The sequence below is a fragment of the Sorex araneus genome, chromosome X (assembly GCF_027595985.1).
Source record: "Sorex araneus isolate mSorAra2 chromosome X, mSorAra2.pri, whole genome shotgun sequence".
NCBI lineage: Eukaryota > Metazoa > Chordata > Mammalia > Eulipotyphla > Soricidae > Sorex > Sorex araneus.
The window spans coordinates 281,873,815-281,896,987 of record NC_073313.1 but is presented as its reverse complement, the minus strand read 5'-3'; the positions used below and the strand labels follow the sequence as shown (position 1 = coordinate 281,896,987).

At 38.0% G+C, this 23,173-nt stretch overlaps 1 protein-coding gene across 1 annotated transcript in view; it reads left to right on the top strand.

The window, feature by feature from the left end:
- NRXN1 (neurexin 1) overlaps positions 1-23,173 on the top strand; it is a 1,268,129-nt gene that overhangs the window by 602,766 nt on the left and 642,190 nt on the right. The window contains 2 exon segments of the mRNA XM_055119847.1: positions 10,113-10,286; positions 16,770-16,889. Of these exon segments, the coding sequence (XP_054975822.1) occupies positions 10,113-10,286; positions 16,770-16,889 (294 nt within the window).

The following is a 23,173-nucleotide window of genomic DNA, read 5'->3' as shown; positions in this document are numbered from 1 at the left end:
CACACACATACACACATCTTATTTAAACACCGCCTTAGTTTACAAAGTTGTTCGTGATGATTTGTTATGGGCAGTCAATAGTCCAACTCTATCATCGTCCCTCCACCACAGTCTCCATTTTCCCAACCACTCTTCAAGCCTGTCCCATAACAGACCCAACATAATTTATTTTATGTTGCTTGTAACCACTAATGAAATGATCAAGACAGGATACATCAGTAAAGAGAATTTCTGAAAATTGTTGCATCTCATCACGGGGATGTTAAGTCCTTGTCTGAGGATTTCTAAGCAGTTGTTACTAGTTGAGACTTCTGAGTTAATGTTTTTGTTTGTCAGCTTATTTGTTTTCTGTGTTACATTCCATATCCAATCTGGTGTGCTCCTACCAGGATGTCAGTGTTGTAGAGTTTGGAGATGTCACTCCAGAAAATTCAGAGTATTTAACTGGTTAGTGAGCTTACCTGCTTGCAGCGGTGTGAATCAGAGCTGGCTATCAGGGTTCCCAGAATGGTGAGGCACCCACCTCATGTCAAGAGGGCCTGGAGTCCTCAGCCAGAAAACAAACAAACAGACAAACAAACAAACAAACAAAAAGCTGTGCCTGAATTTTTTGGTAGTTCGAAGGCATGGCAGCTGCAGACGCTTTGGTAGGGTGGGAACTTGGCCCACCCCCCTCTCAGATCATCCCAGAGGGCTCATCCAGGACCTGTTCATCCAAGAGATTTTGCCACTAGTTGATCTCTTTCGAGATTTAATTATGAGTGTCTGAAACAGGGCCACCCTATAGGAATGCCTGCCAGGGTTTCCGGAAGTACAGGGCTAGAGCCAGGCCATCCTGTCTGACTCCCGGCAGCGGTTAGCCTGGTGAAGGGAACCCCACGCTGCCTGAACATTTTGGCAGGTTGGCCTCCCTGTGGGGCTCAGTCATGCAGCGATGGGGCCCAGCTGGAGGCATGGCGGCAACTGTTGGGGTGGGGGTGTTCATGTTTTCAGTTTCATCATCATATACCCTTCTTTGGACAATTGCATTTCACTATACCCACTAGAAACAGAAATTCTGGAATGTTGAATGTACTTATTTATTTGACCATAAACATGGTACGGTGTCAAAAGAACTCCACTATGGAAGACATTCAGAGCAGAACTCTAACCATCTAACCCTCCTCCCCCAGAACCACACACACACACACACACACACACACACACACACACACACACGTAAACACACACACACATACATACACATGCTTGTCTGCACAGATGATGTCCAGTAACGTACTTCTATTGCCTTGTGGGAGGCAAATGAAAAGTAGCTCCTTATTTGGAAGACCCATTTGGAAGTCATAAGAATCCTGCCCAGTCATCAGATTTTCAGTACTTAATGTTGATGATTCTAGAAGCAAGGGGCCTTTGTCTTTTGTTTGTCTATATAAGCATGAAGATGCCTCGCCCTTTATATCTGTGATCTGTGTTGGTTTGCTTGGAATTCACCTAACAGTGAGCACCGTGACTTTTATTCACTGGCCAGGTCCATCTGAAGGATTTTGTGTTTTGCAGTCATGAAACTGTATGGGCTCTTGGCACTTAGAATATACATCATATAAGCCAGCGTTGATCACAGTTTTAGCACACCTGGGACTGGAATTGGACCCTGCCGGTTATTTTTCTGACACTGTAGGCTAGAAACATAGTATCTTCATTGATAACATATATCTGTGATAAGTTTTATTTTTTATACCAAAACCAAGGGAAACAATAGCTGTGCAAGTATCCTGAAATTTTAGGGTACTGCTCTGATGTCAGTTATTGTTATAATCATAAAGTTTGAGCTACCTTTTCAGGTTAAATTGTGGTGATGCTTGCTTGGCACCAATTATCAAGGACTCAAAGCAATGAGCAAGCCCCTTTTTCCTCTGACAGGAATATGCCCACTTAAGCTCAACTGTGAGAAACTGTCATTTTAGTAAAATTCATAAACTGTTGAATTCCCTGGAAGATCTTTTATAGGAACTGTACCATGTGACAGACAGGCAAGTGACCAAGTAACAGCAAGCCATGGGAATGCAAATCCTGTTGTATGTGTGAAACCCTGGGTTCAGTACCCTCCACTGCAATAGTTATAGCAATGATAATGATGATGATGATGATGATGATGATGATGATGATGATGATGATGATGATGATGGTAAATACTCTTGACTGGTTTACCCAAAGGTTACATGGAATCAGAAATATTAAAGCATATAGGAAGTGCACATGGGATTCACAAATCTACTACATAGAAAATCAAGGCACAGCGCAGCTTGGTAGTATTCTGTGGCATTCTGAGTAAATGCATGCCTCTCTATAGTAAAAGGGCGACAGAATGGAGAATCTGAAGAATTAGCATGAAGTGTCCATAGAGTAACCTGTAGCTATCTCAGGGCTGTATGAGTAGGTGGAATCATATATAATGGGACAATACAGAGAATGATAGAGTGAGCACAAGGAGAATACAGTAGAGGTTCAAGATTTGCTTAAATTTAATTACTCACTATTTTTTATGGAATACAGTTTGCATTTGGTCCTCATTTCTATCCATGGAGACCCAATACTGTTCCTGTAATTCTAGATGTCTTTATTTATAAGTTTAATCAAAACATTTTTATTTATAAATACAAATAAATATGGATGAGTTCAAATAGGTCATGAATTACATTATCAAAATGAGGAATGATATTACATTGAATTTCCTTAATAAGCAGGGTGACTTCACTTCTTTGTTTTCAGTGTTAGTGTTAGTAGAAAAACAATTTCCCATAAATAACTTTATTATTGTGTAGGTGAAGGGTGAAGGGGAATGAGGATAAGTATGAATATTATGAAAAGTTTCATTAATGCCCTCATTGCTTAAATGATTATCTATTGAATAAAAACTGCTGATTCATCTATTAATTCAGTGAGTGCCAATTAGGAGAAAATGGGGATATAGAAAGACTAAGATTGTGATCATATTTTCAAGGAACTTAGAAAGTAATAGGAAGAGAAAAAAACACCTTCCAAAGTACTGTGAAATAAAGTACAATTTTTTAAAAAAGAGGATGAAACTGTTCTGGGGTTTAAGGTCCATATGGCATGTGACTAGCCCAGGAATGTGTTAACAATGTGGCATTTGGCTTGAGTCCCCCACCGCTGGATACTGTTTTGAAACTAAACAAGGAAGGGAGCTCATAACAAGTAAGCAATCATGTGCGATCAAGAACGATGATGTGACAGCAATGTGCTGTGCAGCACGAGAGAAATGATGAAAAACATGATTTGAGTAGAGACCATGATGCTGGGAGATCAGTGTTGTTATCTTAATTCTCTATCCAATAAGTGTTGTCTAGGAGTTTGCTCAAATTTTTCCTCATATTACTGAGGAAGGATGATCTACAGATCTTAAACATTGAAATCAGGACATCAGCCTTGGTCTTTATTTCAAAGATATATAGGGATTAATGAAATTAAGCAATGTTGGGGGGGAGGGAAAAGGGTAGATGTAGAGACCCCAGATAATGAGCTATTGTGGAAAGGAGGTGCAAATATAAAGGTGGGCAAGAAATAGAAATGGAAGTATAGACGGAGGAACAGTTTTCAGATATATTGGCAGAGCGGACTCATCATTCTATGGCAATAGTTTGGAATCAAGATATGAGATTCAGAGTAGGGTAAAGAATAATTTTGGGATTTAAATTCTGGTAGCAGTGTGATCAAAGCTGTGATGCTATAAAACAAGAAATCTAGAAGTTGACCAGTGTGTGAAGGAAGATGATTTCAGGGTGAAGTCAGAAATCTGACAAGCCTAAAACAATCATAGGTATTACCAAAGAAAACAGAACACATTGTTTTAGTATTAAATCTTTTATGTACCAAAGAAGATTTTGGAATATACAAGTAAGAGAACAACCAATAAATCAAACTGGTGGCCACTGGACATTTCTTTAGCAGAGAGCTTCTAAAGTTACCCTGCTTTGATTAATGAAATATTTGAATGATGTAGATCTTGAATCTCAGAGCAAATTGTTTACTTGAATTCCCCAGTTTGGCATTGGTGGTCTCAATGTTAGACATTTCACCCACAAACATAGGGACAACTGACTATAAAGGAAATTTTACTAAGGATCTTGATGGGTACCAACTATAGAACAGGTTTCAAATGAGGGTTGAGGTGATCTGGTCTTAAGCCTGCCAGAGTTATAGTGGTAGACCCATCTACATTTGATAATTTTTCAGGAAGCTCATGTATGTTTTTGCGGAGCTCCAGTAAGCATGGAAAAACTCTGCATGGGCTGAAAATGGCAGAGTGAGTGTTTCAGTGTATGCTTAGGAGCAACTGAGTAAAAAAGCAGGATGCTTTAATGGCATGGAAAACAACTTCAGTCCAAGTCCACTAGCGTATGGGCTGGAGAATGGCTTCAAGGAGAGAGCAGGACGCAGCTGAGATGGAGGGACATGGCAGACTATGTCCCTCTATGGGTTCTCATTGTTTTCCAGGAATCTTACACACGGTCATGAAGAACACTGAACATGCAATTGAGGAACATAAAGTGAACATAAAATAGAAAAATGCCATTAACTGTGTGTGGCTTTAGTATGGTAATAATGTCAACACATGCTCCACTGCACAGAACCTCATTTTCCAGTCTCCTTGTCAGTAGTTTGGGGCCCACATTGATGCAAAAGTGCTTTTGACGCTTTCCTGTGGCCCCGGGAGTCGGAGTGCTAGGACAGCAGGGAGAGGGCTTGCCATGCACGAGGCTGGCCCAAGTTGGATCCCTGGCACCCCATATGGTCCCTTGAGTCCTCCAGGAGTGATCTGTGAGCACTGAGCTAGGAGTCAACTCTGAGCACCACTAGGTGTCCTCACCTACCTACCCACTCTTCTTTTCTTGGTCCAATCAGAGTGAAGAAAACCCAGCAAGGGTACCTTCTCCCACAGAGAGGCTGCCTGTTGCACCCTCCATGACTCAGGCGAGGCAGTTTAGGTCTTCCAACCCACAGGACATTTCTCTAAACTTTCAGGTGGGGTGGTGTAGTGGAAGAGGGTGGGGCAACATTTGCAGAAGTTTTAACATGTTGTATGTGTGCATGACGATGAAGAGAAAGGAGACTGTATGTCAAGAAGGGTGCCACTCTCTGACCCCATTCTGCAGTATTTCCAGCCAGTGATCTGGGGTTCTTTCACACAAAAAATATACTTAATATTCCCTTGACACCAAATTGAAATCAACAGAATGAAATGAGGCAGCTGCTTCTGGCCACACCTTCCAGACTTACAGCCTCGAGTAGTATTAACGTTCTTCCTGCTTTTCTTTTCCTTGCCTTGCCTTTCTTTGCTTTCATGAGTGAATCCTAAAACCTCACGCACACAGCCAAGAGCTCCGTGCTCCCTGCATGACCTCCAGCTCTTTTCGGCATTTTTTACCCCAAAGAGTCCTCCAAGGTTTGTAGTGAAGGAGGAGAACACAGTTGCAATTCTTTTATTATTTAATTATAATAGAGTCTGGAGTAGTATTTTATATTCAGTTCCCTATCTTAGCTTAGTCAATAATGTTATTTGTCCACTCTGAAGTTCAAGTATGCAAGAGAAATATTGATGACAACCATGCTCTTGCTATTAGTAGTTTAACATCGTTTATCTAAACAGTCACCCCCCAAAATGGTGATTTATATTCTCCCCTGAAAATAAAGGTAAATAAATGAATGTTTTTTCCCCAGAGATTATTGATGGGTTTCTTCTAACAGGGCACATCTGTTATTAAAAATGACTTTAAATTTAATCTGACTCCCAAAGCAAAGCTGTATGGAGGTATTGATCAACATCTGACCTGCAGATTTTCTTTTGTGACTGTTCCACAAAAGATTAAAATTAAAGATGGTACAGATTTGAGGGCAGAATGTACTCCCTGGAGTGGGGGAAGCACCTCAAAAAATCCAAATAACTTCAAAGAAAGCCTAGCCTGAATATTCTTTTTCTATTAATCACAGTTATTGAGAGGAAGTTTAGGTCTGTCTCTAAATTTTCTACCCAAAATTTAATATTTCAAAGTGTCCAGAATTATACTTTTCCAGCCTAGTCAGTAGGAAAGTAAAAATGTGTACATTATTTAAGTTTTTTTGTCCCAAATACACTTTATTTGAGATCATCTTTATAAACTGTTAGGTTTTAACTACCCAAAGTTATTGTAACATGTGTCCTTTTTCTATATGTTCTTTGAATTAAAATAAAGTGAGTTCTTCTAGACCAAAACTTACTTATGAATACAAAAAAAAGATTAGTCAAAGAACTCATTTTACCTTGACAATTATGCTATGGTGAGGCAGAGCTTGAAGTCTTAGCTTGAATTGCCTTAAGCTCCTTTTTAAGAGAAGATGTCTGAATGTCATTTATCTGTTTCATGTTTAAAGCCCTCAAGTCATGCCGTTGTTTCAATACCTCTTCCGCACACCCTAGAAATATATCATTTGATCCCTACAAACTTTATATATATAGAGAGAGAGAGTTGTGATGTTGACATCTCTCTCCCTCTATACTGGAAATAAGGCAATAACCTGGCCTTCTCAGGCTTCCATATTTTCCAGTTCAACCCAGCCAGAATGCACAGTACTATGGATGTCTCCTATTTACCAGACACACTACCATAACCTCTCCAAAAGTCACTGTGTGTGATTGCATGTAAGTCACATAACTAAGGTTTGCTCACTGCACTGCAAAATGGGCCTAATTAAACTATCTCACTTTGAAGATTCTGACTCTTAAAGGAGTTATATAACTTAATGTGCCTATACTGGGAAAACCAAGAAGTGACAAAGCAAGAGTTTGTAACCAGATATAACTTAAAAGTCTGTGCAGTCTCCTTACTCATTATCCCCAATTGCCTGGAGATACAGAGAATAGATCCTTGTAATATCACCACAGATCGTTCCGCAGATAATACTCTCGAAAGGAATACAAAATATGCAGATGTTATATATACTCATGCATATTATATAAATAAATATCTAAATTTGTGTCTGTTCTCTGCTTGTATCTTCTGCTTCAAACTCTGCCGTTGTCTTGTTGGATACATTTAAGAATCTACTGCTCACCGCTCGAAGAGCATGTTACAGAATGACTTCAAGTCTACAGGAACTGGTCCTTAAGTGATGTTCTTCTGACTCTGGTTCACTCCCTGGACCATGCAAAAGCATGTCTTCTTCTCAGGCACAGGGTTTTCTCTGCAAGGACCCATTAGTGCTAATGGGGCATTTTTCTTCCATCACGTAAAGGATCAAAAGGAGAAGGTGCATCTTTGATGAAGTGCTAATGTTACATAGGGTTCAGGCCACTTATGGGTTTCCTTTATTCTCCTCTGATGGCAGCCTACCAGGGCATGTTAGATAACCAGATGCTATGTGAAGGGCTTATGAAGACTTTATTAAGTGGTAGTGCTAAGTGCAGCTTCAGTAATGAAATTTATAATGGTTTCTCCTACTTATAGGATCTCCACCATATCTATGGTTTATATCCTGCACTGCTTGAATCAATATTACTTTCCTCTTTAATAAAAGCAAGATTCCTACTTACCCCTGATAAGCTTTAAAAAGTGGTAGAGCAAATAATTTTGCTACTGGGAAAAGAGGATGATGGCAGGAAGTGGGGAGAGGTAGTAGATGAACTTTAGAATTATCTTGCTCCCATGCATTGCCTTATTTTTTTCTTGATTCTCTTCTAGTTCATCAGGTAATGAGCAATGTTTATTGAGTGCCCACCATGGTTATAATCATAGGCCCTGTGGAAGAATTTAAAACAAAAACACAGACTTTCTTTTCTTGGTGGTTACAATGCGAACGAGCAAGATCGGTTATTTGAGATTGAGTCCCATACACAACTTTCTGTACTAAATTGTACATTCGATGCCTAGTCCAGAATTCTTCATTTAGCTATTCACTATTAATTCATCCTAGAGGAGAGCCATGACTTTATCTAACAAATTCAGTTCAACATCTGAATATTGGGATCATTTTTGTATCATTATTTAACACACAATAGTCTAAATCTCAGTTCACAATCTCGAATGTGCAAAACCAGTTACGAAGTTCTGTACTTTTCTATAAATCCCTCTTTTCTGTTTTGAGCTCTGAGTATTTGAGTTAATGAAGATATAATCACATGCTGTTTTAGTTTCCTTTCTTTGCTCGGACTATATCTAAGTTGATCAGGGTCCTGGACTTCCAGTGTACCAGTTCTTCACAAAAGATGCTGCACCCAGATACTCCGCAATCATCATCCAGTTGGCCACAAGTTGCTACTCACCATCTTCATTCTTTTGTGTATGCTGCATGCCCTCAGCCTTTTTCTGCTGATATTTCTGCAACTTTGGGTTGTTGCTTCACATAACTATGAAATATGGGACATGATATGAGGGCTTCCTAAGATTCTAGCATGTTTAAATCTAACACATCTAATAACTGTAGTTATTTCTTTTCAAGAATTTCATTGCTGCCTAGAGTTCTCTCTCTCTCTCTCTCTCTCTCTCTCTCTATCTATCTATCTATCTATTTATCTCATGAAGCAAGATAGTTTTTATTGAACAAAATTTACTTAAACATAAGGGGAGATAAGTAGAGGAAGTAAGTGTGGATGAGAGAATATGGGCTTGATAGATAATGTAGCAAGCAAAATATATAGAAACTAACAGCTAGATGCATGTTCAAGAGCACACACGGCTTGGCAGTGCTAACCGCTGGAATTTCTCACAGGTTGACATCACTCCTCCAAACCTACCTGAGGTCTTTGATGCGAGGGCTCAGCTCTCACATCAAGGGATTATGCCCTTGCTTGGGCTTTCACAATAACTACACTCACATCTTTTCAGCTCAATTGCTGTTCGCACACGAGAGGGTGTGAGAGCTTCATTCCTCTTACATAATGGTCTATATGTCCTCTTTAACCCCTCAGACTCTTCAGGCTCAGATGCAGAAAGATTTTATTCCCCCTCAGGAAGATTCACACATATTCCCTGAGACAACTGAAACACAATGGCTTGAAAATGAAGTGAGAGGAATGACTAAAGAGAGAAAGAGGGAGTGGATATATAGTACAGCTAGCTAGTAGGGCACTTGCCTTGCATGCAGCTAACATAAATTTGATCCCTGATAGCCCATATAGGTCCCCTGGACATATGATCTCTGACCACAGAATCAGGAATAAGGCCTTAACACTGACAGGTGTGACCCAAAAAACATAAGCAAGAGAGAGAGAGAGAGAGAGAGAGAGAGAGAGAGAGGAAGGAGAGGGAGAGGGAGGAGAGGGAGAAGGAGAGGGAAAAGAGAGAGAGGGAGAGGGAGAGAATGCTGGAACAAGGTTATAAATAAGCTAGATACAATACAATACAAGCAAGAGTAATAGGCTTAAGCATAATAGGAAAGATAATTTTAGACATTGGAAATAATTTGTTGACCTGATAAGCTTCAAGATCCAGAGTTGTCTAAATAGAATACATATTTTGTAATGGTAACACTTATTTATTGTCTACTGCATATTTCCCTGGGAGGGGCATTGCACTCCGAGATGCATGGGACCACTTCAGGTGGGACTCGGGACCATGTGGTGCCAAGAATTGAACCTGGGTCTCTAGTGTGCATATCCTCCCTGGCCCTTTCAGCCTATTCCAGCTTAAGTTTTATTTTCACCTGATGGATAATTCCTATATTTTACCTTATTTAAAACTTACAGAAACATTGTGTGATAAATTGTGTTATGCCCATTTCAGAAAATGAGGTGATTGATAATTTGGCAAACTTGGAAAATATTTGAAGGTATAGATTTGGTAAATATTTGAGCTTGCATTTCACTGCACATATGGTGACCCCATGGCCTTTTTTTCCCTTCAGTTTAGCCACATCCTGTCAGTAGCTTCTAGAATATTCTCAAACCCTTATTTATTATTCAGATGCTTATATTATTTTTTACTTTTAAGCAAAGAGCTTTTATACTATTTAGCTTTGAAAATAACACAATGTGGAATAAGCTTAATTGAGTCTTCTTGTCTCATAATTTAAAAGCAACTTGAGTCTCTTTTCTGATTGAAGCTTTGCTCTTCCCACAGGTGACTTATATATAGGAGGAGTGGCAAAAGAAAGCTACAAATCCCTACCCAAACTCGTCCATGCCAAGGAGGGCTTTCAAGGTTGCCTGGCATCAGTGGACTTAAACGGGCGGCTTCCAGACCTCATCTCAGATGCCCTTTTCTGCAATGGACAAATTGAGAGAGGATGTGAAGGTACTAAATCTTTGTTTCCACACTTTCAGCAATTCTTACCTCCATGCATCAGTGAGAAAAATAAATACATACCTTGTCAGCCAAACTCATTTCCGCTCCTGGGGGAACTCCTGAATCTTAGAAACTTGGTCTGTAGTGTAAACTTTTCATCCCATGAATTTTAAATTCTCTGGACTGCTCTCGAACTATAGCGAATAAGATATAATGTGCAGGTTTTATCTCTGGATCTTATTTCCTGCTTCTTGCATACGATAGTTCACCTAATTATTGTGCTCATCAATTCTGAAATGCCAATTTTACGGCATTAAATACATAGCCCTGTTTAGAATTGAGAAATGTATTTACCTTAGCAAGTGTTAATAAATGTGAGCGTGCTTTTTGAAATCTACATTTCATATGCTAGAACAAGAGAACACATTGACCCCTGCTCGCAAACCACCATGTAGTTTGTGTTGGCTGGGCAACAAGAGTACCTTTTGCATATTATTATTTTGTTTTAGCAAAAATATGTTGTTTCTGTTACTGAGGTTAATATTACTTCAGAAATATGCTCAGGTATCTCCCTGTTCTTTTGTGTTCTCTATAAGACTAAAATCTGTAGGAGTACTTTTTGATTGCTACTTTCATTTTAGATAATTTTCACATCAACACCTCAAATTGTTTGAGCCAATTCTCCTTCCATAAATGTAATTTAATCACATTATCCTGAAATTTGTGAGTCTGAATATGTTTCTGCTTCCCCTTTAATGTTGAATGTAGTTTGGGCTATTTTGGAAAATTTGAGATTCATAAGAAATTTTATGTGGAACAAGCTAAGAAAGATATGTGGATTTCTATCATTCAGGAGATTATGAATCATTTCTTCTTAGCAAAAAAATGCCATTAAATTTACCAATTACCTAAGTACATGAACATTTGTTTTAATTTGAAAATATGTTTATATTTTTTCAAACTTAAACATATTTTCCTAAATATCAAGTTGGGTGTTTTACTCCCAACAAAGGATAAGCTTACTTAATGGAAGAGTTTGTCAAAAGTATTTGAAATGTATCACTATAGATACTTCATTTCAAATCTTTGTTTAGCACAGTTTTGTCAAATGAAGAGGAAACTGCTTTTTATATGTGGTCAATTTGTAATGGAAATAAAATTGTTAAATGAATTCATTATTTCCAGTGGATTGATATAAGAATTTAAGACAGAAATTTGAGTCTTGAGGTGGTCTAATTAGTGAGAACATTAACATTTAAAAAATCTTACTACAGGCTCTACTGGAAAATACTTCTTAAAAATAGATTTTTCTCCAAATTGACTGGCAACTTCTCACCTACAAGAAAGGGTGGGAGTGATAGCACATTCACAGCAAAACACCCACAAGACAGAAAATGAAACACACACACACACACACACACACACACACACACACACGGCTTCACAACCCACATTCAATGTGAGTGGGTGGGTGGGAGGAAAAACTAATGAGAGAAAGATGTCCTCAAAAAGAGTATTGGCAGAAATGATATTTTGGGGTTCCCCCCTTAGAATGTTTCTGTCCTCCATCCAGCCTTTCTGCTCCTCACTTTTTTCATTCCAACTTTGTGTGCAATGACTTTTCATGCATCCTTATTTCTGTTTTCCACGGGTCCTAGGAATAATATGAGAAATGATGTCAGAGGAACATAAAGTGAGATGCATGTCTTTCAGATCAGTGATCAAATTTTGAGTTCTGGATAAATTATCTCTCTAGAGATTGTTGCCTTGTTGACTGTTGAGCCCAAATCACCTTGGGATCACTAAACTTCAATGTTTATTAAACTAGTATAAATTTGACAAGTAATGTCAGAATCCAAGTACTCTGGCCTATAAAAAATTAGTTTTTCGCTCAATTCTCATTTTTTGCCTTGTCTTTATCTTGTCAATAATCTAAATTTAATAGGTGAACACTGGTGCAGTTCCTAAAACTCATAGTTAAAAATATTGTAAATCACAGTGCCTAAATAAAAATAAATATGACTTGGTAGTCTAGAGAGAGGACTAAGCAGGCCAATCACAAGCATTGCATGTGGGGGCCTGGATTCAAACCCCGGAACTACATAATCTTCTGAGCACAACTGGGAGTAGCTCCAGAGCACTGTCAGATGTGGCATCTGTACATATGCTCAAGCATACATGTATTCACACACACAACAACACAGCTGTTTTTGTTTATGAAGCCTTTAGGTAAGGCAGCCTTTATCCTCTCAAAATTCATTTTTTCTTCTTTTTAATTTTTATTACAGTTTAATTAAGTTGGTAACAATAATGTTAGAATTTATGGCACCATTGCACAAAATTAATGCCCCCCACAAACCCCAAAGGGCACAGGACCATCCACCACTGTCCCTATGTCACCTCTGATTTTTTCCTTCATTCCCCCTACCTTCGCCCACCCCATTGCTTGCTGATTGATTTGTGCTCCAAGGTCCATCGCTATTCATTATTGTCTGTCCCCTTCTTTTCTCTCTCTAGTACGCGGATAAGAGAAATACACTGGTATTTGTTCTCCCTCTGACTTATTTCACTTAACATGATAGCTTCAGGTCCACCAAAGTCTCTATAGATGAATATTTTACAAGCTTTAAACAGTATGAGGAAGACCTGTGTAATTCCTAGCAACCTGTCCTTGGGGCTTCTAATTCAGGGGTTCCAGTGCCAGCACTTCGCATCTAGTATGTTGCTAACTGGCCCTGATTCTGATGGTCTTACTTGGGTGGTGCTGTCCTCCTTACAGAAAGTCAGACTGTTAGCCCACTGATTATCAGTTTGGCTCAATAGAGAGTTAAAATAACTTAAATATGTAAAGTTAGTGAAAATTACTTAACTTGTTTACTTAATAGAGCACACTCACAGTCTTCAGCCCGAGAGCTAGCTACGTGATAATGTACAAAACCTTCCGACATAATCATCATGTAATTACTGGTGACAAACTTGCATGAGATATTGTATTTAATACCCAACATCTTATAAATTAATTACTGTTGCCCTTTTTGAAATATGGATAAATTAAAGTTCAGAGATGGAAATTTCACATTGCTACTAACTACACATTGAAAGCTTTGAACCCAAGTTTACCTGACTGGAAGATCAGGCATATATATCCACTCCCCTCTTCTCTCTTTACCCCCATTTTTCACAAGTGTGGATGAATGTGCACAAAACACACACACACACACACACACACACACACACACACACGCCACACCATATGATTTCCAGAGATGAGTTTTTTTAAGTACCTTTTATTTTAATATATATCCTTATTTGGGAGGAGGTATTGGAGCACACCTACAAAGCTCAGGGACTACTCATGGCTCTGTGCTCGGCAGTCAATCCCGGTGGTGCTAACAGGTCTATATAGTGCAGGGATGGAATCTGAGTAAGTTAGCTAAACTAACCAGAAGACATTGGGAGAAGGGAAAGGTGAGGGCGGTTGCAAAAGAAGGCACAGTAAAAACATGTGTGTGTATGAGTGTATCACTGTATCACTGTCATCCTATTGTTCATCAGTTTACTGGATCGGGCACAAGTAATGTCTCTATTCCTCTCAGCCCTGAGATTTTAGTAGCCTCTCCTTACTCATCTTTCCCAACGATTGGAGGCTCTTTCAGGGTCAGGGGAATGAGACCTATCATTACTGTTTTGGGCATATTGAATACATACATGTATTGTATGTATGTATGTATATATATATAAATTTTTATGTATACTTATATTTTAAGAAATTATATATAAATATCCACATATATAATTTCTGTTCTACATAAAAATCTGGAGATCTTATTTAAGAGAAACATTCTTATGGTTACATAAAAAAATATCTTTCAACTGTGACCTTTATTCAACCTTCCAGAAAACAGAAGGACCCCTTCCAGAAAACAGACAAACCTTTGCAAAGGACATACAATTAAGGGGCATATTATTGTTTGTCAACAGTGAAAAATACAATGAAGGATAAATGGAGAAATTGTAATAAAATATAATAACAGATTACAATTTTGCTTGCTTAAAAAGATATTTTACAAAAACATCACTTATCCAAAAGCTAATTATGGATGATTCTAATTTATTTACTAAAGCAGATGCATAAAGGCTTTCACTGGTATAGTTTCTAATTAGGCTTGTGTCTATTTTTGTAGCTTCATAAAACCTGTAATGTAGTGTTTACTAGAAAATATCTATGATTTATACTCTAAAGCTATTTAGGTGGATTACATTCTCTTTTCACTCGTTATTAAGATAGCGCTTATTTGTGAGCTTTTACTGCAGTTAGTATTTACAGGTCAGTTTATAAGAGTTGAAGATGATTATGAAGGTTGAGATAATACAGACACACCTCTGAAATCTTTAGGCAGTATATGCCCTGCCTAATGAAAGCAAAGATAAACTCTCCACATTGAAATCTTGTAAATAAATTTTTGTGGTGTGTTTTTCTTTTGAAGTTTGTTTCTTCCTTTACTTCTTCTGTCATCCACTCCAAATTATGTATTCTCTCTTATTCTCTGTCCCCTCTTAATCTAGAGTCACTCAGATTTACACTATTCAAATGAATGACTGACATTGTAGGTTTGAGCTTTTGTTTGTTTTGTTTACTTGTTTATGGGGCCACACCAGGCAGTGTTCAGGGCTTAATCTTAGCTCTGCACTCAGGGATCACTCCTGGCAAGATTAGAGGACCATATGTGGTAATGGGATTGAACTTGAGTTGGCTACTTGAGAGGCAAGCATATTAACTGCTGTGCCATTTCTCTGACCCAATAGTTTAAAGCTATAATTTCAGGATCAGGACAAAATATCTATGTATTTCAGCAGCAGTGCCTTACCTTTCACATGTGAGACTCTGGATTTGATCCCTGACCCTACAAAAACAAAAGGATAAAAGATCTTAGAGGAGTAAGCAAGGAAAAAGAATTGGTATTGGAGCAATAGTACCATGGGGAAAGGATTTGCCTTGCACGGGGCCAACCTGGGTTTGATTCGGGCATTCTGTAGATGGTCTCCTGACAACCACGGGGACTAATTCCTGAGCACAGAGCCAGGAGTAACCCCTGTGTATTACTGAGCATCCCTAGGTTTGGTCCAAAAACAAAGCCAGGAAATGAAAGGTCTGATTGATAAGCCAGTGACAGCAGTCTACTCTGCATCTCCACATGACAAATGGTACCACATATTCCAAATAAGAAATGCTGTCCCTTTGGTAATGCATTTGCACCTAAGAGAGGAAGACAAGTACAAAAGTCCTTTGAATTCTTTTTCATTACATGCCATCAGCTCAATTAACCATTTTATGTATCTATACATATACTTCTATATAGCAAAATTTATATGAGTGCTTTCTCATTTTTGGCTTCTCTTCAGACTTATGGCTGCTAATATTAATTTCTTTGCTCCATATAGCACTCCTCTCTCCCTCTATAGAAGCATGCTTTTTGAATTGAATGTTTTTCTGTGTTTGCCCCATTTCAGTATTGCTTACTAACATTTACTATATTTTGCTTTTTTTTTTAATTTTGCTGACAAAGTTGCATTGATGAAAGCTGACTTGCAAGGTAGATAGCCCTGTGTGTATATAACAAGACTGAAACCCCATAATAAATAGTTGAATCCCCAAAATAACACTTTGGAATTTTTTTGCAAGTAACTGTTGCTTGGGTTCAGAATGCATCCCTGAACTCCGGGAAGATTGCTTGAGAGACCGAGTTCTGTAGCAGAGTTTGAACAAAGGCTTTCAGTCTTGAATATGTTCGTATAGTGGTGGCCTCTAGTTCTTTGACCATTTTTTTTAGTCTTTGTTGATCAGTGTTCTAGTTATGATTCTTTAGATATAGCTGTGCAGCTTTTCACCTGTGGATTCAATGGGAGCATGTCATTTACAGTTTTCCATTTTATGTTTAATTGCATGAACCTGTTAAAGCATGTGAATTAATACTTGCCAACATACCTATAGAAGCATCCAACGATCATAGCTTTATCCATAGTCTGTGCAGTGGAACGTCTGCAGCTTCTCAGACGTTTTCACATAACTCTTTTCAGTTATGTTGCAGATCTTTATCTCAATTTCATTCAGTTATAATCTCCATTTCTCATGGCGTCTCTATTCATTGGTCATAAGTTAAGGAGATCCATGCCATTTTCTAAAATCTAAATGGTGATAGAGAATGACTGATGATGGAATGAGATTATCTGACCCCTAACCAGACTGGAACTACGTGCTGGCTTTAACTAGTTGTTGTTTTCTTTGCTCATTCAAATGCATTGTGTTAAAGATTCAAAACTTTGGCAACCCTTCCTGTGTCAGCTTCTCCAGGTGTTTGAAAGGGGACTTTGCAAAATGAGTTTGGTGATAGAATATGAGGTGTTGGCAACTACTATCTGTGCCCCAACTCCTGTGTCAAACACTTGAGGGTTATTTGTAGAAAATCCAAGTTTCTTTGGGTTGTTTTCCAGGGCCCAGCACAACCTGCCAGGAAGACTCATGCTCAAACCAGGGCGTTTGCTTACAGCAGTGGGACGGTTTCAGCTGTGACTGTAGCATGACTTCCTTCAGCGGACCCCTGTGCAATGACCGTAAGTACTGTGCTGAGGGGGGCAGCTGTTCTCTGTGGCTTCTGGTCACTACACTAGAGAGGTCTAAAGTAGGGAGTCTCTTGCATGTAAGTTGGATTATTAGAGTGGCAAGCAGTTATTTCTATTGAAAAGACATTTCCCCCAAAGTAATATTCATCAAGATGCCATTAGTTCCATGTTGTGATGATGCTGATTCTTTGAGTTTCAGCTATTTTGTGAATGTTTTTAATTGCTAGCAGTTACCTTGTTGAAACTGATTTTTTCACTTGTGAAAATGTGGCATTACTTCCCTCATGTTTGAAAGAAACTTCATATTCCTTCGTAAGGAGTGATATTTCGTTTTATGGGGTTAATATTTTAAAGACTTCAGTAAATGGTGATAGTCCTCAACATTATATATGTCTGGATGTACATGCATATGTGTGTGTGTATATTCATAGCTTTCCTTGCCTTTAAAAAGTATGTGTTTATCTTTCAAAAATTTCCTTTGCATTTTGCCATCTCTGTGTGTGTGTGTGTGAGTGTGTGTGTTAGCCGCTCAACATACAGATGACAAGGAATAACAGTATTCACTTAAAAATGTTTGCTAATTCCTGGTCTATGTGATATCAAATGAGGATGAGGATTTTTGAGAAAATAATCAGAATACAGTATGGTTTCGTTTTTTATTCTTGAATTCTGCTTTATAGCACTCCACCCATATGAGAGAGAGCATTATCTACAAAAAGCATTGTGTTCTACTATATTGGAAAAATAATTCTGAAAAAGCCTCCTGGTTGTAAAATAGTTCCGGACTTACTATGGCACAACCTTTAAGAAATAAAAGTCTAGGAAGATTGAGTTGGTATGCAACAGTTGAAGGTCTAGGTTTCCAGGCAAAAGTTGGACTTGAGTACAAAGTAAGAGAAAGACTAAAGTTTGCTTGTTTTGACCTTTGTCTATCTGAGACTCTATTCTAGTCAGTGTATCTGTGTATGACAAACATATTCAATCAGATTAAGTTAGTGAGTTATTGCATCCTAAAAATATAGCAGAATTCTCCAGGTGCATTCAGTTTTTCCAAAAATATTAAATATGAAAAATCAATTGATCAATAAAAATAAAATAATACTTGGAAGAAATCTGCAAAGGACCCTTCACCATAGAAGGAGAATATTTGGATTTCAGCCAACACATGACATTTTCCATAAAATAAGCAAAATCATAAAGTAATAACCCTGCATTCACACCATCATACATTTGCAAACATGTTTCTATATATCAAATCACACAAAGAATAACTTCTGTCGGGGTTATATAAATAACCTTACAAAAAGTAATGGATTTATGTAGATAAAGCAAAGTGAGTTAAAAATAAGTGTTTTCTTTTAATAAACATATGGACACACAAAGGTGGCTTAATGCATGGATCCTCCCCCACAGAAAGTCACAAACTGATTTTCAAGGACAATTAGAAACCCAATGATTTGCTATCATTTTATTTGAGCAAATGTTTGATCCGTATACAGACCTGACAGATGTATGACTACATGTGGTAGCTGAGAGCATGTTTGTATGAAAAATGTTTTTCATTTTTCGAAAAATAAGTTGTTTTCTGCCAAACTTGACTTTCTCTAGTTTCCAGGTATTACAAAGCAGTTTCTCCTTGGTTGTCAGATTGTGTATCCTACATGTACCAGTTAAGTGTGGAGAGTGTAATTTTTGTATATATTTGCTATATGGAATGTTAGAATACTACATAAGTTTCATGATGCTTCTAAATTATTTTTAAAGAAAATGGCTTGAATGCTGCCTATGGGTGATAGTAATGCTGCTGCCGATGATAAGGGTGTTTGTTATTTTGTTGTAAATAAAGTAAATGTCATTCAATAAATATGTCTCCAGATAGACCTACTTCACAATTCAGCATTCAAATTATTTTGGAGGACTCTCAGAATCCATGCATTTTGATTAAATCATTACCTTTTAGTGGGTTATGTGGAGATGTGAAATGGTTTCTTGGTTTGTATATTGGAATTTTGATGGAGATAATATAGACATACAAATCAGTGTTTAGAAGCAAATCTTATTTTCATACTATCTAAGATTTGCTGAAAGTATAATAGGAACTGTTACTACAAAGATGTGCAATTGATCAGGCAATAAAATAACATTGCACTTTGTCCCCAATATTAAAAGAAATAAACAGAAGCCTTATATTTGCATCTTTTGGACTTCTATAAATTGCTCAAATATAGTCGATATAAATTCCTAAGATTTTAACTAACACCATTTCTGTCCTGTGATTAAAACAAAAGGGTGAGTGTATGTGTTTCGAGCCATTGTACAGTGGGTGGTCCAAAGAGTGAAAGTCAGAGAGAAACCATTTGGAACATTTAATTCTTAAATGGCACTTTTATCTTCAGCTTAGGTATTTAACCATAAATTCTGTGATTTTAATCTTCAATTACATAGAGAACGAATCAACAAAAAACTCAACAAAACTTTTTTTAAAAAAGGAAATTGAATCACAAATTAGATTTATGACCCCACCCATCGCCTCCCCCCAAAAAAATAGGCATTTCGAAAAGCATCTGTGTGATTCTGTCCATAAGAGTAGATTTCAGTACTAGAATGCTTATTTATGTTAGCCTGGAGATATAATGAACAGTAGGAAGAGGGGAATACTTTTTTGACTTGTAAGAGTAATCTTGGATAAATCAAACTAATTAATGTATGTAAAGGACTCTTTCCCATTAAAGAGGCACTTAGAAAAGTCATGCCTAAGGCCACTTTTAAAGAAAAGTGTTTATGAAATCATTTGGTGTCTGAAAAATTACCATCTAAATGATCTCTTAACAAAAGCATGGAGAAAGAGAGAGAGAGGAGAGAGAGAGAGAGAGAGAGAGAGAGAGAGAGAGAGAGAGAGAGAGAGAGATTGGTCAGTGAAAGAGGTAAACTCAACTTCTCAGTGTCATATTTCAGGTTCCCACCATTTTGGGGGGGCATAGTAGAAGATCCCTACATCATTTTCTCATTTACTGAAACTTTCCTCTTCAATTCACCCTGTGTCTTTATAAATTTGTTCTTTCTGTTCTCTCTAGTTTAAGTTCCACCAGCACTTCCTGATCCCCCTAACTTGAGGTCATATTTACTCTCTTTTTACTTGAATATAATTTTATTTATGCCAATTTATCATCAGTTATTTTCATCTTACATACCTTGAAGGCTGTCTGTGTCACAAAGTGTTATTTATCTTCTTTTCATTCTTCATAAACAGTCTTCTGTATATATCGCATTGCTTATAGTCAGTCATAGTCACTCAGAAAAGCACCATCAACTAGGAGCATGAATATTGAACAAGCATTCCTGTAAATCTTGGGTGGCCAACAATACTCTCCCAATAAATGACCTTGGGGTTCAGGAACCTCCATGAGCCCATCTTCACTTTAATTTTCAGCCTTATTTCCTGCAGACACTTGTGTGTATGGTATGTTACTTGTGGCTCTCTCAAAGGTATTACACTGTCTAAGATCCTCACCCATTTTTCAATTTTTTTACATAAAAGTGTTTACATAAAACACTTATTTTTTAAATATTAGTCACCGAGATGTACTTAGTTACTGAGTTTCAGGTTATGGTGTTTCCACATCAATCCCAGCACTGGTGTCCACTTTCCTCCACCAGTGTCCCCAGGCTTCCCCCCATCTCCCTCAGCCTGCCCCCTTGCCAGGCACATAGTTTTGTTTGGTCAATATAGTTTAGACCTCGCATTTATGATATTGTTGGCTCTGGGTTTAAATATACATGTATACCACACCTTAAATTTTTAATTTAATCACTGTGATTTACAATATTATTAATAATAGGGTTTCATGAATACATTTCAGAAGCAGCCCCAAACCGTGTTCATTTCCCTCTACCATTGTCTCCTAGCCCCCTCACTCCTAGCCCCTCCTCAACACTCCCCCTGTGCCCCCATACCTCTCTGGTAATGTATGTTACCCACCCGGAATGTGTATTGTCTTCATTATCTCTGCTTGAAGAAATATAATTCCATTTGTAATCTCTTCTTAAATCATGTATTCCCATGGAAATTATTTCCTGGTGTTTGAGCTGTACCTTATTTTCCCAACTCCTGAAATCTTAAAGCAGCAGTCTGTTGCACAGCCACATAGCCTGGCCATTCGGGAACTTTATCTTGGATCTAACTATTCATTGAGCAAAGACTAGGTGGCAGGTTTGAGTTGAGAGTAAAACTTTATTATTTAAGATATATCTATTCACATGTGTGCATACACCCCAGCAAACTATCACCAAATTAATCATTTTGATCTTTATCCTATACTCCTAAATCAAATATAATCATATTGTCTAATTTTAAAATGTTAATTAAGTCACTGAGAGATAAGCAATTGCAAAGTTGTTTATGATTGGGTTTCAGAGGAGGGACCCAGAGTGGCTAATTTAATGCCACACCCGGGAAGATCAGTACAGCTATGGTCACATGGGGAATAACAACCCTAATGACGCTGTGGCACTACAGTAGTTAGAAATGCTGTGAGGCAGTTACAGTCCAGCTCTAATGATGTGTGTCATCCTGAGAATGGTGTATCATATTGATGTCATTGTGGCACTTAGGAAGGTGTGGGCACTTCCATTAGGTCTCTTTTCTGAATTCCAAACTTTATCCAAAGATATTCTTGCTAATAGTAACTTATCATATTATTTGGATCAGAATTAAAAATGTTCCCTGAAACAAGGATGAAATACATTTAACTGTGCCTTGTCACCATGATATTAAAAATATCCTCAATATATTCTCTTCACCTACATTTTTTGGGGGTCATACCTGGCAATGCTCAGAATTTATTCCTGGTTCTGAGCTCAGGGTTCAGTTCTTTGGAGCTTGGGAGACCATATAGGATACTGGGGATTTGAACCCAGGTCAACCATGTGCAAGGAAAATGTCCAATCCACTGTTCTCCACTTCAGCCCTCTTTTTTTATTAAGATAATCCAATGTCCAGAATCTGAACATCAATATCAGAACTACTAGAAAAAAAAGTCATAAGTGAAAATTACAAAGATCGCATTAACATTGTGTTTCTTCCATTTGGAGCTACTAGTAGTATTTATGCAGATTTGTTGTGCTACTATTTAGGGCTGAGTAACACTTAGCAAATCATTTTGTGTATAGTAGTTTCCTCACAGTGAGTGTGATTAATTTTATTAACCTCAAATGATTCAAACATTTCTAAATGGCAGTTCTTAAGTTGTACAAAGTTAATGCTAAGCAATTTGCCAGTAATACTCGGGTAAACTATCCATGAGAAAACAGTGTGCAAACATGTCTTAGTTAAACCATACACTGTCACTGTCACTGTCATCCCGTTGCTCATCCATTTGCTCGAGCAGGCACCACTAATGTCTCTATTGTGAGACTTGTTACTGTTTTCGGCATATTGAATATGCCACAGGGAGCTTGCCAGGCTCTGCCGTGTGGGTGGGATACTCTTGGAAGCTTGCCGGGCTGAGCGATAGTGCAAGGGGTAGAGCATTCGCCTTGCATGTGGCCAATCCAGGTTGGATTCCTCCGCCCCTCTTGGAAAGCCCAGCAAGCTAAATCATACACAGTAGAAATATATTTTCAGAGAATAAATACTGAGTCAGATCTGCAATAGAAGATAGAAAAGTAAAGTATAATGCATATAAGGGAATCATAGGATGTAATTGTTCCTTCTATTATTTTTTATGAATTTTTCTCCAAGTAGTAATAGACATCATAAAAGTAGCTGCAGAAAAGGAAGCTCTGGGCCTCCGGTGATGCAGAAGATGATACAATGACAGGGTTGAGCGACATCTATATAATAACATTTTGGATTTTGGGGTGTGTGTGGGGAGAGGGACAAGGTCTAAAGACACATTTAAATTATCCAGATAATTTCTCAGTGATGTTCAACAAATGAATGATTCTTTTGACCATTCCTTTAGTATGTGTAAATGGTGCCAAATGGATCTCAGAAGTAAAAAAAAAAAAAAAAAAAAAAAAGGAAGGGCCAATGAAAAATTTCCCCGTTGCCAGCTTTCTGTCTTCCTTAAAACTGAGATTGACTGGCTGGCGCATTAGCGACTCTTGATTACAGGTCTGAGGTAAACGCGGGGGCGGGGGGCGGTGATCTTCAATGTTTGTGCTTTTCTCATAATAAGGTCACCTACAACAAAGTTCTTTGGCACCTAACTAGATCTGGGCTTCCTTGAGAGATGGTTTAGGCATTCACCTGACTTTATTCTCCTGAGAGCATC